The following is an 18,619-nucleotide window of genomic DNA, read 5'->3' on the forward strand; positions in this document are numbered from 1 at the left end:
CAGTAAAGAGGTAAAGAGACTGCAACCTGGTGTCCTCGTTATTTACTGCACCGCACCACCACTACCATCATCCACACCTGTTATTCACTGTTATTCACTGTGCGCCCCACGGCAGGGTCACAGACCGGGGCCTAGCCGCCGTGACAACCCCAGAGCAGAGACTCAGAGGCCCGGTACCGGGTACCCCTCGGCCCTGCGGCGGTGGGGGCGCTACAACTTGGCGTCACGAACAGGATCTACTTAAGCCTGAAGAATCAGGTCATGTGTGCCTTGGAACTGTGGTTTACTGTGCTAGGACTGTATTATGTTGCAAAGACTGTGTTCCGACATTCCCCGCCAAAACCGCCGCCATTATAACACCCATCAAGGAGAAGGGCCCGCCTCCTAGTGTGGGATGGTGGAGGAGAGAAAGGCCGCCCTCCGGACAGGGAGGGGCAAGAACTTCTGGAGACCACGAGGCAGAATCCGATTGGCAGCATGGAGCGCGGAAGTCACCCCGGGGAGGGAGAGAAGACCTGTGCCAGGTTCTACCAATGGGAGCCGGCGGAGTCCTTACCAGGCTGCGCTAGTCAGGAAATCCTCGGGGCAGAAGTGGAGGAGCTGTGCCGGCAGTTCTGGAGTCTTTGCCAGCGAGCAACCACCCCTGGCGAGGAGCCGCACCAGGTATCGGTCTTGCAGCCGACAACGGAGGAGGCCGACACCGGAGATGCATCGGAGGCAGGTAACCGCGCCGATCCCGGCGTGGCGATTGAAGAGCCCCTGCTGGTGGATGTAGACTCACCCCCACCGCGACCACCCGGGCGAGTGTGTAGCCGCATCGAGTGTGAGAGGCCCTGGGAAACTCTGCAGACGGCCGATCGCCCCCTACGGCCCATCAAACAACCCACGCAGCGTCAGGGAGAATGGGTAACCTTCAAATGGACCCGCGCGGCCACTACCAATCTGATGGGGTTTCCAGGGGATGCCCAAGAGGAGGGGGAGAGTATCGAAGTCATCCGCCAGAGGGAGTACCGCCAACAGCTGCGCCAGCAAGAGGAAGAGTGGGCCCGCAAGAAGGAGCTCCGGCGTCAGGCTGAGCGAGAGAAGGACCTTCAGAATAAAGCCCAAGTCAGGCAAGTTGCTGAGGAGAACTGGGGGCCGCAGCGCTATGGCGTGATCAATACCTTCCGGCTGCAGGGAGGTTGGGGCTTCATTAAGAAGCCCGGTCTTGCCTTGGAAGTGTTTGTAAACCGGCGGGATGTAGAGGCGCATCTCATTGAAGGACACCCAGGCCGGGATCTTTACCCAGGAGACCGAGTTCGGTACACCCGCCACTGGGGGGATAAGGGGTGGTATGCCCTGCACGTACGCAAGTACAAGCCGGAAGTGACCGTACCATCCTCTGATGATTCATCAAGGCCGGCGGTTATTGCCCCGATCTCACTGTGCGCCAAATGCCTGCGGGCCATCACTCCAAGGAGAACCGTGAGTACCCAGACCCCTATCCAGGGTGCGGACGCCCTCTATGTGGTGGCGGGGGGAGACCGGTACTCGCGGAAGCCGCCCCCAGACTTGGAAGGCTAAACCTCGATACCATGAATATGTAAATAGTTACTGTTTCCTGTTTGGCTGCTAAACCCGCTCAGGGTAAACTCTTAAAGGGATCCCTTTGTTGACCCGGGATCCCTATTGTTTTTGGTTCTTTTCTATTTTTCTATGTTATTTAAAAACTGCTGAAATCATGAACAGTGCATGATCCGAACTTCTTGTATATAGTTTGCACCTTATTAAAGGCGCTCCCTACTGGTTTTACTTAAAGAAGGACTCTTTGCGAAGATACCGCACTGGAACCTTTGCTGAGTATGGACTGGTAGCTTGAGAAGATACGCTACCTTATAGAGACTTGGTCCCCTCTTAAAGGGGATGTTCATTTGTTACGCTTAAACTGTGATATTGCTTTAAGACAGGAAGCAATAATGTCTTGACCAAAAGAAACGATGATAATGTTTATATGAGAAAAGTTATATGTGTTTAATTAGTTAAATGTGAAGAAATACTGATGATGTGCTCTGAGAAGTAAAAGGTGAAAGATAGAAGAAGGATGCAGTGGACCCGTAGGGATAGACGTGGTGTCCAGCATGCATGAAAGGAAGAAAGATAATGAGAAGGCTTAATGTTCGATAGAAAGTGTTTTGATAATGCTGATAGATGGTTAGGATAGAAGGTAAACCCTGAGTCCTCATAGGAGTCATGTAGAGATGACTTAGTGCTCTTAAACTGAAAGTAATGTTATGTTCTATACTGTGTATAGTAGTTGAAAAGGCAGTAGGCCCTGGCTGAACGGGGCGGTCCTGTAACAGAAAGGAGAGGCAGTAGGTCTAGTGCCGATAGGACAGGCGGTCCTGCAGATCCAAAGTAGGAGAATGTAAAAGTTAAAATACCTTATAATGTGATTATAGGAAGGTCTTTAGTGGATTAAGAGTGTATGTCCTTAAAGGCAAAGTTAAATTATTGTTCGGCAATTTTTGCACTTAGTAGAATACCCGGTTGGGTAAGAAAAGTTAATTATAGCATGTTGCTATGATATTTTACCATGTTTGTAACGTTCAAGTGTCCTCACCTCCCATAAAGGGAAGCTCTGTTCAAATATGCTTATTGTTATTGCACTCAACAAAATTGTATGTCTTTTTGCTAACTTGTATTGTTGTTTTCTTCCCAGTCCCGGAGTACTGTGTTTAACCAGGGGGGAGTGCAGCGCCCCAGAGTCCTGGTCGTTGCAGTACTGTGGCTCCGCCACTATGGGGAGCTACGGTGCGTCCGATGGCACTGAAGGAGTTCATCTGATCAGGTATCACAGACACCAATACATTTCACAGCTGGGCCTCCGGGGGGAGCTAAGGGTGCTATTCATTAGGCCACTCCCCACCATAGTGGGTAAACTGGGGGTCAGGCAGGAAGTTAGATCAGAAAGCTGACTGGATTGGACGAAGCAACACCTGGTGGCAGAGAGTGTTGTGGAGGAAGAGACAGTAGGGTCTGTCAGGGGTGGGATCCTGACAGAGGCTTGGCATTGGAAAGAACGTAACGGGTCCGCGCCAGCTCCGGGAAGCGGCGGGGCCCAAGAAAGGACTAGAAGCGAGATAGATTGTGCTGAGTGAGAAACGAGATCAAGCAATAGGAGAATACCAGTAGGGGTCGTGCTGTAAGACCGGAGCAACACCCTACTGAGGCGCACTACCGGTGGCCGGAACGCCGAGGGAGTATTATAACATTCAGCTTCAAGCAATACTCTAAACAGCGGCAGGACAGTCAGTCTAAGGCGGGCTGTCTCACACAAATCACCTATGAAGTTTTGGGGGGCACCTTGTGGAGAGGGGCGACTCTAGGGTCCCGGAAGAGCTCCGAGCCTACCCGTCAAACGGGTGCCGTCCCAACCAGAACAGCAGGGAGGGACGGAGGATTAGAAGAACATCATTTAATCGAGTTGTGAGGGAACTTAAGAAACAGACACAACGGTTGTGGGGACTTTCCGTAAGCACAGCAGGGGAGGACCGCAACACATAGCGCTAGAAGGAAGGCACCGATTTCCACCTGTGAAGAGAGCTCTGGAGGTGCCATCAGACCGGCCGGACTTGCGCAGCCTGGTGAACCGTATTCTGGACTGAGGACCCAGAGATCTTCAGTAAAGAGGTAAAGAGACTGCAACCTGGTGTCCTCGTTATTTACTGCACCGCACCACCACTACCATCATCCACACCTGTTATTCACTGTGCGCCCCACGGCAGGGTCACGGACTGGGGCCTAGCCGCCGTGACAACCCCAGAGCAGAGACTCAGAGGCCCGGTACCGGGTACCCCTCGGCCCTGCGGCGGTGGGGGCGCTACACATGCACCTAAAACTAAAAGAGCCACCTTGTTAGAATGCAGCATTACTGCTGCACAAGGTGGCTCTTTTAGTTTATAACGGCTGGAGGGGGTGACAGTGGCCCTTTAAAGCCGCATTGTTTATTTATTTTACTCATATCCTAGGTCATGTGGCAAGGCTTTTTAAAGGGACAATATTGACATTTAGGATTGATGCATTGAATAAGTGGTGCCAGAGGTAAAGTTCTTTTCCTTCTGATGAGGCTAATTGCATATATAAATTCCCAGAGGAGCATTGCATGGCCTATAAGTCTTCTTATACTGGATTGGCACTCTGCAAGGAGAATCGTTCCCACTTAGACCTCCATTTTCTACTGACTCTATTCAGAATGTTCTTCGGATTGGTGGTGGCTCCAGTGAGTGGACATCCTGCAATTAATAATTTATCCTCCATCCTAACATATATACTTGGTACAACTGTGACGCCCCAGGGTCCTGGTTGTTACAGTGGCATTGCTTTCCTCACGGAGAGAGTGATGTCACGCTTGGAAGCGATGGAAGATTCCTCATAACAGGTAATTAGCACATACAGTACAACACCGTTCTGACTCCAGGCCAGAAGGGGAGCTCTACACCAGACTTCAGGGGAGCTGCTCTCTCTGGTCGGGAGGAGGAACTAGTTGTTAGGCAGTTGGGAAGAGTTGACAGTTGGTAGCAGAACCACAGAAAGACCCTAGGAGCTAGAGGAGGTCTGCGACTGGGTCTCTCTAAGCTGAGCGCAGAAACCGGGAGCCCGAGGTCATGAGGAACTACAGGTCCCACGGCAGAACCAGAGGGAAGGAAACTAAAAGGGACTTGCCCACATAATACCTAAGGTACAGCAGCAATCAGAGCCTGGAGTCACCGTGGACAGAGACCCCAAAGAGATGGCTCAAGTTGCCTACCGTGCAGGTACTGTCCCTGGACAGGGGAAAAAGAGGACCTTGTTAGACAACTACCGGCAGCAAGGGACCAGAAACCAGCGCATAGTGGAAGGCTCCCAAACTGACCTGTCAAAGGGATTTCCACTTGTCTTCAGGCTGCCTGGACTCCTTCTACACCTGTTGCCAGTACCCTGGACTGAGGTACTTAACAGGAGTAAACCAGGTAAAGACTACAACCCTGTGTCCTCTATTTATCTGCCGGCATTCAACATCCCTGCCAAACACACCGGGAGCCCTGGGGACCCCGCTTCACCTGTGGGAAGCGACCCCATCATTGTTGCAGCACCATCGCCCCCCTTTAAGCAGCATCAGTCACCTCTGACCCAAAACCACAGGTGGTGTCATGAACTTTCATTGTTTCCACAACCCCTTTAAAGACCGTCCCTTTTACTTGGGTGCCCAGGGCCACGGACCGAGTCGCTGCCACCTTGACCACCTCTTTAATTGTGACCAATACCGAGTATCCACACTGCCCTGAAGGGCAACCTCACAACTCCATTTACATTAATAAAAAATGTTTGAATGCTATAAACTTAAAGGGGTTTTCCTCAAATCACAATGTGGTCTCTTTAATAATGTCCATGTATAGTTATTGATTTTTGTCACTATAACTTATTGTTAAAGGATGGTCCGAAATCAAAATTTTCATCGTAAATGGTTATTTATTTGAAGTAGTCCACCCATCAAGTTTTTATCCTCTAAATATATACCAATTATCATATTATATGGCACTGTATACTTACAATTGCTTATTTTGCTCTTCTACCTAGTGAATTCTTCTATTTTCCAATAGGTCTATGACATCAGGTGACAGAAGACTGACTAACTGAATCCTTCTTAGATCTATGTAGAAAAGTACACAGTGTTGTATAATATGATGAGAGCAATATATTAAAAGGATAAAGACTTTGATGGGAGGGCATCTTTAATGCCATAATCTAATCTATTTTCTAATAAACCTTAATTAAAAATTCCCTACCCTTCCTTAACTACAATATATAACTACTTTTTTTTACAACTTCCTTTTTAATGACTCATTGTTTGAGAACCCAATGCATGCTGGGATACTCAAAAGAAGCGCCTTCATCTGGCAAAGGCTGTCTAGTCCCTGCTCAGACACTATGCGATGTGCACAATAACAGTGTGTGCTCTTGGCGGCTCAGATAAATAGTAATGAGTCAGCAACAGAGTGCACTGTCAGTGCACGATGTATGATGAATACCCAGCTTGCAGAGGCCAGTGACATCACTGGCGGGATGGCACTATTCTCTGCAAGCAAGATGTTCTTACACCGGATTGCTACTACTGATATGAGTTTGTGCGAGAGCGCACGGTCATTGTGCATGTTGCACAGTGACAGAGAAGGGTCTAGCCCTGCCCCCAATATGAAGGTCACAAATGACCCTTCATTTCAAGCAGGGGCTGCATCAGTGACCACAGCTTCTGCCGTGTGCTGACGCTTCGCTTGAGTATCCCAGCATACATTGGGATTATCAAATGTAGCATCAACAAAAAGGAAGTTGTTAAAAAAAGTAAAAACAATTAGATAGTATATTTAGGGAAAGATAGGAATTTTTAATTAAAGTATATTAGAAAAATGGATTAAACTATGCCATTAAATAGATAGGCAATTAAGAAGGATGAAAGTTAATTTCTATTTCGGACCACTTGTTTAAAGCTACCCTGTTTGCAGATATCACCCCCTATTGATGCTCCTCTAGGCTCTATTTACCCTCCAGTGGACATTGGACCTGTCCTGTTGTAATTTCACTGCCCCAGCCTGAGAATGCACAATGAGTGCCAACTCAGCGAGCTCCCAGCATACCTCTGCATCCATCACTGACATAGTGTGTTCTACATTTAAATTATACTCTCCTGTGTAATGTATGGTCTTGCCCGGTAGCCTGACAGCCCGATTTTGTCTAATGTCATCTACATTAGTATTACCATAGCTATGATCTACAGTCCTGCACTCTGCTCTGCCTGCTCAACAGGTCTTTTATTACCTAGGTATGGCACAAGTAGGGCTGACCAATGTTTGATACCTGCTGCTGACATGTCAGTGATGTGAAACTGCAACTGTTGCTCCAATGATGCATATGGCAGAAAACAGAGATGTAGTACTGTACTGCAGAAAGGGGCAGCTACATTTCAGTAATGCCAGTGAAATGCTCATCTGTTAATCGGATCTGTAGTATCTGTGGTAAAGTAGACTGAATGCTATCTAAAGTGACAGTAGTGCAAAACTTACCCTTATAAGAGAATGATAATTTTATCCATTTTGCTTGTTATGCACAAAGGTTAACACTTAATTTACATAAACTTTTATAATGGGAAGACTGTGAACATTTTTCATGTCATTTACCGGTCACCTTAAATTTGTAAACATTTTCTTTGCTTTAATAGGGCTTTTTTCATTTTACCGTTTATCTTTTTTCTACCAATAATATCATGAGAAATCTCTACATAAATGCTTATATTAATCCATTAAATACAATTTATAGTTAGCATTTAGGTAGAAAAATCCTCTTATTCATAGAAGTACAGCCAGTGGCTCATTGTAAGTTTCTCTACTTCACATCTACTGTGCGAAGGATTATTAGGCAAGCAAGTATTTTGACCAGATTGTCATTTTTATGCAGATTTTCCAGTTCCAAGCTCTATAAGCTTCAATGCTTATCGGATGAAGCAGATCAGGTGATATGTATGTGTGTTAAGAGGGAAAGTGTGGCTTAAGGATATCCGCAGACTGTATCAAGGTGGGCACAATTGTTAGTCGGCTTCTTTTCCTAAGACAAAATGGGCCAAAAAAGTGATTTAACATTCTGAAAAGTCAAAAAATTGTTAGAAGTCTTAAAGAAGGATGGCGCACTCTTGAAATTGCTAAGATATTGGGGACAGAGTTGCAAAAAACATGTTGAGAAAAAAAATGTGCACATTAACTGATGAATATTTGAGAAGAATCAAACATGAAGCAACCAGGGACCCATTAACCTCCAGTGCTCTCATATTCCAGATCTGCAACCTCCCTGGAGTGCCCAGAAGTACAAGGTGTTCAGGGCCCAGAGACATGAACATGACCAGGGTAAGAAAGGCCGAAACCCGACCACCACCGAACAAGACACAGAAATTTCTATGTCAAGACTGAGCCAATAAATATCTGAAGACAGATTTGTAACACCCCAGGAAACCGGTTGTTACAGTAATGTTGTCTTCCTTTTGGGGAGGGTGATGTCATGCTTGGAGGCAAGGAGTATTTCCTTTACCAGGTAACGTACCTACATGCAACACATTCTGAATCCAGGCCAGAAGGGGAGCTCTAAACCTGGATTTAGGGGAGCTTCCCCAGCTTTAAGTATTCTGGTCTGGAGGAGGAGTTACTTCAGTCTGGAGCAGACAGTGGAAGAGAGAGGAGTGAGAGTGTACAGTGGGGCCATGCAGCCACATGTGAGCTGCAGCTCCAGGAAAGGAAGATAACCTGAAGGGTTGCGTGTTAGTGAGCATCTGAGAAACAGAGCACAGGAGCAGGAAAGGGGTTAGAGGGGAACTGTGACTGGGCACCCTCTGAGCCGAAGCGCAGGAAGCGGGCACCTGGAGCCTGAGGTTGTGTTGAACTCTAGGTCGCACAGCAGAACCGGAGGGCAAAGGACTTTATGTAGTTTGCTCGCACTCACACCTGAAGGTGCAGCAGTACACGAAGAGCCCGGGTCGTGATAGAGTCCCTATAAAAAGGCTTGCACTGCCCACCATACGGGTACCTGTCCCAGGACAGGAGAGATAGCACTTTGTCAGCAAGCCACAGGCAGCAAGGACCTCGCATACGAGCGCGAGTAGGAAGGCTTACGGACCTCACCTGGGAGAGGGATCCGCCATTGCCTCCAGGCCAGGCCACATCACCACCTGTTGCTGGTACTCTGGACTGCGGCTGCATACAACCAGTAAACCAGGTAAAGACTTTACCACTCTGTATCCATTTATTTGCCTGCATACACCATCCCTGCCCAGCACACCAGGAGCCCTGGGGACCCCGCTTCACCTGTGGGAAGCATCACCATCTTTGCTGCAGTAACATCGCCCCAGAGGACCCCTTTAAGCAGCGTCGGTCCCCTCTGACCGAGAACCACAGGTGACGTCACAAACACAAACTTTATTACAACTCCCTTAAAAGACCTTTCCCTTTTACTTGGGTACCCAGGGCCACAGACCGGGTAGCAGCAACCGTGAGAACCCCTTTAAGGACCGGACCTGGAACCGAGTACCCCACTGCCCTGGCCGGCAATTCAGATTCTTCAAAGGTTTTATGGAATGATAAGATGAGAATGACTCTTGATGTTTCCTATGGATGGGCCCATGGCTGGATCAGTAACAGTCACAGACCTTCATTTCTATTCAGACACCAGCAAACAAGCTGGAGGTGGGGTACTGCTATGGGATGGTATTATTAAATATGAATTAGTTGGACTTTTTCTGGTTGAATTAAAATCGACTTCATAACCTACTGTCCGTTTTGCCTACTGCCAGTTTGGTGCAAGAAAAAGTATTCAGAAAACCATATTTTTTTGCAGGACAATGCTCCATTGCATGCATTGAAGTACCCCACTGCCTGCTGCCAGTAAAGACCTTAACCTCTTTCTACCATTTGATGTACTATCCCGTCCATGTGACCTGGGCCTTAATTCCCAGGGACAGGATAGTACGTCAAATGCTATTAGATGCGATTTGACGCGCTCACAGGATGAGCATGGCCGATCGCGGCCGAGTGTCAGCTGATTCTCACAGCTGACACCCGGCACTAAATGCCAGGAGTGGTCACGGACCGCTCCCGGCACTTTGCGATCAAAGATGATCACAGCGTTCCGGTGGCTGCAGGGGGGCTGACAGCCCCTGAGGAAGCAAACTTGTGTGTTTGTGAAACGTACGTCAGGGTTGACCGGTGCTCCTGTGCTGCTACAATGGGTAAATGTTCATTTGATATTATTGTGATATTGCATTCATGTATCTTGCATCAGTCCCCCCCTCCAGCGGTTCTTTTTGACCGCTGTCATTGTCTGCAGATGGTGCATTGTGCAAACACATGCAGGTTATACCTTATTAGCAACTTACCACCGAACCGCTCTCTGCTGCTTCTCAGTGGGGGATTGCAACCCTCTGAGTCCCATAGTGCATTAATGATAAAGCAGTCTGCTGGGTGATGGTCATTTTTTCTCCTCATCATTTAACATCTATTATGTAATTACTCCTAACAGGTTCTGATCTCATATGTGTCTTGTTTATATTATAACTAGATGGCAGCCCGATTCTAAAGAATCGGGAGTCTAGAATCCATATATACTTTATTTATTCAAATGTAAGAATAATACAATTAATAAATAATAGTAAGAAAGAACAAAAAATGGCTGCACTCACCAGCTCTTGACAATTCTTGACAGTACGGCACATTTCTGATTGGTCGCTCGCGGCAGGCGGCAACCAATCAGAAAAGTGCCGCGCACCACGAAGGCATATATCTTTGTCCACCCTGAGCGGGTGTAGGACGCTGGTGACGTCACTTATCTCCGGACATTATCTCCGGACAAAGCCACGGAAGTTGGCACAAATTGCCGGAAGTAGTATTCTAGGCAATTATATATTAGATTTTAATGTTATCAGTGTTTACCTTTGAACGTTTATATTGTATTGTCCTGTCACCAGCCATGTGTACGATTATCGGCCGAAAGCCTCTCTGGAACCAATAATCACCCCATGTAAAGGTATCTTTATAAGTTAAAGATTCAGAATACTATGACTTTTATCATATCCTGAACAGTCAAGTTTTTTATGAACCGTTAAGGTTTTCTGGTTGAAGTAAAAAAAACTCTGAGTGTTTACAGTTTGAAACCATAAAATGTTGAAAAATTATGTCATTCTTGAGTATATCACTCAATGGTGCTCATAAACGTGTCAAATTTGATCTATAATATACTTTAATATACGTTACTTTAATCTTTAATATACTTAAGAACAGGGCCCCAGACATCACACAGGGGGTCTGAAACACCGCACAGTGGTCCAAAATATCGCTGTGCTCTGCCTGGGGCCCCATATGCTGCCTGGGGCCCCTGTGCTCTGCCTGGGGCCCGATATGCTGCCTGGGGCCCCTGTGCTCTGCCTGGGGCCCCTGTGCTCTGCCTGGGGCCCCATGTTCTGCCTGGGGCCCCTGTGCTCTGCCTGGGGCCACTGTGCTCTGCCTGGGGCCCCATATGCTGCCTGGGGCCCCTGTGCTCTGCCTGGGGCCCCATATGCTGCCTGGGGCCCCTGTGCTCTGCCTGGGGCCCCATAGGCTGCCTGGGGCCCCTGTGCTCTACTTGGGACCACTGTGCTCTGCCTGGGGCCCCATATGCTGCCTGGGGCCCCTGTGCTCTGCCTGGGGCCCCTGTGCTCTGCCTGGGGCCACTGTGCTCTGCCTGGGACCACTGTGCTCTGCCTGGGGCCCCATATGCTGCCTGGGGCCCCTGTGCTCTGCCTGGGGCCACTGTGCTCTGCCTGGGGCCCCATATGCTGCCTGGGGCCCCTGTGCTCTGCCTGGGGCCACTGTGCTCTGCCTGGGGCCCCATATGCTGCCTGGGGCCACTGTGCTCTGCCTGGGACCCCATATGCTGCCTGGGGCCCCTGTGCTCTGCCTGGGGCCCTATATGCTGCCTGGGGCCCCTGTGCTCTTCCTGGGGCCCCTGTGCTCTGCCTGGGGCCACTGTGCTCTGCCTGGGGCCCCATATGCTGCCTGGGGCCCCTGTGCTCTGCCTGGGGCCCCATATGCTGCCTGGGGCCCCTGTGCTCTGCCTGAGGCCCCTGTGCTCTGCCTGGGGCCCCATATGCTGCCTGGGGCCCCTGTGCTCTGCCTGGGGCCCCTGTGCTCTGCCTGGGGCCCCATGTTCTGCCTGGGGCCCATGTGCTCTGCCTGGGGCCACTGTGCTCTGCCTGGGGCCCCATATGCTGCCTGGGGCCCCTGTGCTCTGCCTGGGGCCCCATATGCTGCCTGGGGCCCCTGTGCTCTGCCTGGGGCCACTGTGCTCTGCCTGGGGCCCCATAGGCTGCCTGGGGCCCCTGTGCTCTGCCTGGGACCACTGTGCTCTGCCTGGGGCCCCATATGCTGCCTGGGGCCCCTGTGCTCTGCCTGGGGCCACTGTGCTCTGCCTGGGGCCCCATATGCTGCCTGGGGCCCCTGTGCTCTGCCTGGGTGTAGGACACTGGTGACGTCACTTATCTCCGGACATTAGCTCCGGACATTAGCTCCGGACATTGTCTCCGGACATTAGCTCCGGACATTATCTCCGGACATTAGCTCCGGACAAAGCCACGGAAGTTGGCACAAATTGCAGGAAGTAGTATTCTAGGCAATTATATATTAGATAAAGTAGTACCTTTTAGTAGTGGACTGTCTCTTCTCCTTTTTTCTAATATCTATTTTAAGTCTACACTACACCTAAAATTCATGGGGATATTTAGCACACTGTTGCTTTACGTTTAAAATGCAATATTCGAGATTTTTTGTACAACAACTTTTAGCGTCCAATTTCTCCTGTTACCCTTGGGAAAATAAAAAATTGGGGGCGACAAGATCATTTTTGTGGAAAAATTCGGATTTTTTATTTTTACGGCTCTACGTTATAAACTTCTGTGAAGAACTTGGGGGTTCAAAGTGCTCACCACACATCTAGATAAGTTCCTTAGGGGGTCTACTTTCCAAAATGGTGTCGTTTATGTTTTTTTTTCACTGTTTAGGCACATCAGGGGCTCTCCAAACGCAACATGGCATCCGATCTCAATTCCAGCCAATTCTGCATTGAAGTCAAACGGCGCTCCTTCCCTTCCGAGCTCTGCCATGCACCCAAACAGTGGTTTACCCCCATATATGGGGTATCAGCGAACTCAGGACAAATTGCACAACAACTTTTGGGGTCCAATTTCTCCTGTTATCATTGGGAAAATAAGAAAAATTGGATCTGAAGTAAATATTTTGTGAAAAAAAGTTAAATGCTCATTTTTTTAAAACATTCCAAAAATTCCTGTGAGGCATCTGAAGGGTTAATAAAGTTCTTGAATGTGGTTCTGGGAACATTGAAGGGTGCAGTTTTTAGATTGGTGTCACTTATTGGTATTTTCTATCATATAGGCTCCTGAAAATATAGGCTCCTCAAAGTGACTTCAAATGTGATGTGGTCCCCTAAAAAAAATGGTGTTGTAAAAATGAGAAATCGCTGGTCAACTTTTAACCCTTATAACTCCCTAACAAAAAAAATGTTTGGTTCCAACATTATGCTGATGTAAAGTAGGCATGTGAGAAATGTTATTTAATAACTATTTTATGCAATATAAGTCTCTGATTTAAGGCCATAAAAATTCAAAGTTTGAAAATTGAAAAATTTTCAAAATTTTTGCTATATTTCCGTTTTTTTCATAAATAAACGCAAGTTATATCAAAGAAATGTTAGCATTATCATGAAGTACAATATGTCATGAGAAAAATATGTCAGAACCACCAGGATACATGGAAGCGTTCCAGAGTTATAACCTCATAAATGGACAGTGGTCAGAATAGTAAAAATTGGCCTGGTCATTAACATGCAAACAACCCTCGGGAGTAAAGGGGTTAAAGATGAAGGAATAATGACATGTCCCCTTTGTCATCTGACCTAAACCCTACTTAGGGCCCTTCTTAGGTAGGAGATTTCTGCTGAAGGAAAATAGGACACCTATTTGAACAGTGTATCAGAGGCTGTGATTGTTGCTACCCCAAAAAATTGTTCATCAACAGATTAAGAAGCTGATAGACTCCATGGATGAAACATGATTGGAAGGCTTATGACTGTTATGTAAGAAGGGTGGCGAGATTGGTCACTGAACATTTTTTTGAAATGTCAGAAATGTATTTTTGGTACATTTTGATAACTTTCCCATCTCAAATGTTATTTATGCTTTCATTTAGTTGGATTATAATTGTGCACACTAATAATTACTTAATAATTCTGCACACATAGATTCTCGCAAGAAATACAGCCATCACTTTAACTTTCTTAAATATTTCTTGAATATTCAGGTTTATTAACGTTTTGGATTGACTGACAGCACTGTAGCTGTTCAACAATAAAATTAATTATCAAAAATACAAATAGCCTAATAATTGTGCGCATAATGTACTGTATGTTTTAATGCATCTCGCATTGAGAATAATGGATATGCCTCAATGGATACAATTTTTGCAATGAAGGAGGATGAACAGCATAAATGTAAACCTGCCCTGTGGCTGGCCCAAATAGCTACATTACTATCCACTCACCTCTAACATCACTACACAAATCTGCTTAACACACTGGATGATGGCATCGGGGGTTCCTGAAATCGTTACTGCGCGCTCTGTGGAATTTGGCAGCATGTCTCCCGCTACTTGAACTTGAGCACCTGTGGACTTAAATTAAGACACAAAAGAAAATGTAGCGTGATAACGACAAAACAAGGTGCAACTGCATGAGATCTTCATAGAGAAAACCATATAGGCAATAACTGCCAGTTTACTAAATGAGTAAGAGAGCAAACAATTACCAGTGATGTCAAAATCTGATGGTGTTTTTTTTTAACCCTTTCACCACCTTGGGTTTTTCCGTTTTTGAGTTTCTGTTTTTTTTGCTCCCCTCCTTCCCAGAGCCATAACTTTTTTTTTTATTTTCCATCAATATGGCTGCATGAGGGTTTATTTTTTGAGGGACAAGTTGTACTTTTGAACAACACCATTGGTTTTGTCATATAGTGTACTGGAAAATGGTAAAAAAAATCAGAATGTGGTGAAATTGCAAAAAAGTGCAATTCCACAATTGTTTTTTCTTCTTTTTTTACCATGTTAGGCTACTTTCACACTAGCGTCGTGCACTGCGCGTCGCTATGCGACGTTGTGGCGCACCGACGCTAGCTGTGAAAGTGCCGCACAACGGGGACAGCGGATGCAATTTTCCAACGCATCCGCTGCCCCATTGTGAGGTGCAGGGAGGCGGGGGCGGAGTTCCGGCGCACTGTGTCGCTAATAAAAGTCTATGGAGAAAAAACGCATCCTGCAAGCACTTTTGCAGGATGCATTTTTTCTGCAAAACGACGCATAGCGACGTGCAGTGCACGACGCTAGTGTGAAAGAGGCCTTAACTAAATGCTAAAATGGACCTGCCCTTATGATTCTCCAGGTCATTACAAGTTTGTAGATACCAAATATATCTAGGCTCTTTATTTTATTTTTTTTATTTATTTATTGAAAAAAAATCCAAAGTTTCTCAAAACAAAAAAAAAGTCACCATTTTCCAATACTTGTAGCGTCTCTATTTTTCGTGATCTGGGGCCGAGTGAGGGCTTATTTTTTGTGTGCCGAGATTACGTTTTTATTGATACCATTTTGGTGCAAATACGTTCTTTTCATCGCCTGTTATTGCATTGTAATGCAATGTTGCGTCTACCAAAAAAAGTAATTCTGGCGTTTTGATTTTTTTTTCTCGTTACGCCGTTTATTGATCAGATTTATTATTTTTATATGTTGATAGATTGGGCGATTCTGAATGCACCGATATCAAATATATGTATTTTTTTATTGTTTTATTTTGAATGGGGCGAATGGGGGAGTGATTTAAACTTTTATATTTTTTTATATTTTTAAAGACTTTTTTTTACTTTACACTTGCTGCAATAGTCTCCATGGGAGACTAGAAGCTGCTATCATCCGATCACCTGTGTTACATAAAGCAGGGCTGCAGCTCTGCTCTGTGTAGTAGAAATACTCACTTGCCATGAGCGCTGACCAATGGGCGACGCTCATAGCTATCCGGCTATGATAACCACAGGGGTCTCCTGCAGACTGGGTCATGGATTCCACCCACAGCTGTTAGGGGCACATGTCAGCTGATGAAATTAGCTGACATGTCTCAGAAAAGTTGCGGGCTCATCGCCGGAGCCTGCAGCAAACAGGGGAGCCAACTTCAGCTGTAATTATATGTCTAAGGTGAAAGGGGTTAACTGTTAATGACTAACGATAAACGTCACAAGATGACAGGAACCAAGTTTTGAAAAGTAAATATTTTAAAAATAGAAATCTGGTGGGTGCTGCCCAGGAGCCCATCAGAAATGGGGCTTAGGAGAAAACTAGAATGCCAGAAGTTTAACTCTTTAGATGCTGCAGTCAATTGTATTAAGAGTAAATAAAATAGATAGTAATGAAAATAATAACAGTTAGCAATTTACCAAAAATGGCAACAAATCACAAGTTGCCCATCGTTATTGACCTGCACTTCTTATTAGAATATATAATCACAAGTATTTGTCCTGGAGGTCAAGACTTGGCATTCAGGAACAAAAATTAGAAATGACAACAAAATTGTTAATTAAAACATAATGTTATTTGTACATGAGTTAAAAAAATATTTATATAAAATTCAGGAAAGGGCACTAGAGTTGGAAGGCAAGAAGACTCTCAAATATATAAATACCAGTGAGGTATATAATAGTAATATAATTATCAACAATAAGATTAAACACATTGCTGTATTTCTACTGAGAAGCAGTCATTTGATATCAACAGGTGAAATTATTATAGTTAGCCACTAGATGGCCATATATCGCAAAACTTACAAAGTGCTCGTGCTTTTATAACAAACAAGGGGGTGTGAGGGATTAAATACCTAGCTGTCCCAATGAAAATTCGCCAAGCCAATAATGTCGATGGTTGCCGGGTATAGCGGCACATGTTGAAGGTGAGCTCCGATCATGTGTGCCATGATGTCACATTCACTTCGCCTAATGTCCCAGGGCTGCTGTGATGTCCCTTAAAGTTCTAAAATTTTCATTGGGACAGCCCCCTGCCTAAGGCACGCCCCCCGAAGAAGCAGGGCGAAACGTGTGAGTCAGGGCCGGAGACTGAAGCTCCAGCATTTCCTCATACAGAGGCTAATCTGAGGCATATTAACTATACAGCATTCTATTTTCTCTGAGCTTCTTAGCCAAGACTTTTCCTGCCTATAGGCTTACATGGGGGCATAACAAATAAATCATTGATATCAAAGTGCCAAGCTATTTTTTGCCCCTAACAAGGAAGTCCTCTGGTATAAATTTAAATATTTGGGATTACTTGAATCCTATCCCGTAGAATGTAAGTCCGCAAGGACAGGGTCCTCTCCCCTCTGTACCAGTCTGTCATTGTAAACTTATTTACTGTAAATGAAATCTATAACCCTGTATGTAACTGCAGCGCCCCAGAGTCCTGGTCGTTGCAGTACTGTGGCTCCACCACTAAGGGGAGCTATGGTACGTCCGATGGCACTGAAGGAGTTCATCTGATCAGGTATCACAGACACCAATACATTTCACAGCCGGGCCACCAGGGGGAGCTAAGGGTGCTATTTATTAGGCCACTCCCCACCACTGTGGGTAAACTGGGGGTCAGGCAGGAAGTTAGTCAGAAAGCTGACTGGGTTGGAACCAGGCAACACCTTGTGGCAGAGGGTGTTGTGGAAGAAGATTCGGTAGGGTCCCTGTCAGGGGTGGGATCCTGACAGAGGCCTGGCAACTTGAGCGAACGTAACGGGACCGTGCCTGCTCAGCATAGCGGCGGTGCCCAAGGAGGGATTGGAAGCGAGATAGATTGTGCTGAGTGAGAAACGAGATCAAAGCAAGAAGGAGAATACCAGTAGGAGTCGTGCTGTAAGATCGAGGCAACATCCTACTGAGGCGCACAACCGGCGGCCGGAACGCCGAGGAAGTATTACTATATTCAGCTTCAGGCAATACTTCAAACAGCGGCAGGACAGTCAGTCTAAGGCGGGCTGTCTCACCTAAATCACCTATGCAGTCTTGGGGGGCAACTTGTGGAGAGGGGCGACTCTAGGGTCCCGGAAGAGCTCCGAGCCTACCCGTCATACGGGTGCCGTCCTAACCAGAACATCAGGGAGGGACGGAGGATTAGCAGAACATCATCTAATCGAGTTGTGAGGGAACTTAAGAAAGGGACACAACAGTTGTGGGGACTTTCCGTAAGCACAGCAGGGAAGGACCGCAACACCTAGCGCTAGAAGGAAGGCACCGATTTCCACCTGCTAAGAGAACTCTGGAGGTGACATTGGACCGGCCGGACTTGCGCAGCCTGGTTATCCGGATTCCGGACTGAGGACCCAGAGATCTTCAGTAAAGAGGTAAAGAGACTGCAACCTGGTGTCCTCGTTATTTACTACAATCTACACTGCACCGCAACATCACCGTCTACATCTATCACTGTACGCCCCTCAGCAGGGTCACGGACCGGGCCTAGCCACCGTGACAACCCCAGAGCAGAGACTCAGAGGCCCGGTACCGGGTACCCCTCGGCCCTGCGGCAGTGGGGGCGCTACATAACCCCTTCTCATGTACAGCATCATGGAATTAATGGTGCTATATGAATAATAATAATAATAATAATCCTTTTGTGTATTTTTTTGCTAAAACCACAAGCACTTTGTAACTTTTGAAATATATTGCCATCTAGTGGCTAACTATAATAATTACACCTGTTGATATTAAATGACTGCTTTTCAATAGAAATACAGCAAAGTGTTTATTCTTAATGTTGATAATTATATTATTATCATATACTTCACTGCTATTTATATATTTTGAGAGTCTTCTTGCCTTCCAACTCTAGAACTCTTTCTTGAACAAAATTTTGCTGTGAACTTGAGTTTGATTCGATATTCAGGTCACAGTAAGTGAGTCGATGGAAAACATCGGACTGCATTTGGATGACAGCTGAGTGCAGTC

At 46.4% G+C, this 18,619-nt stretch overlaps 1 protein-coding gene across 12 annotated transcripts in view; it reads right to left on the reverse strand.

Annotated features, from left to right (window-relative positions):
• LOC143782270 (poly(rC)-binding protein 3-like) overlaps positions 1-18,619 on the reverse strand; it is a 2,306,623-nt gene that overhangs the window by 59,533 nt on the left and 2,228,471 nt on the right. For all 12 annotated transcript variants that reach the window (XM_077269554.1, XM_077269555.1, XM_077269557.1 and 9 more), the window contains one exon: positions 14,139-14,267. In XM_077269554.1, the coding sequence (XP_077125669.1) occupies positions 14,139-14,267 (129 nt within the window). The remainder of the gene's footprint in view (positions 1-14,138; positions 14,268-18,619) is intronic.

This window comes from Ranitomeya variabilis, chromosome 6, assembly GCF_051348905.1.
Source record: "Ranitomeya variabilis isolate aRanVar5 chromosome 6, aRanVar5.hap1, whole genome shotgun sequence".
Lineage (NCBI taxonomy): Eukaryota > Metazoa > Chordata > Amphibia > Anura > Dendrobatidae > Ranitomeya > Ranitomeya variabilis.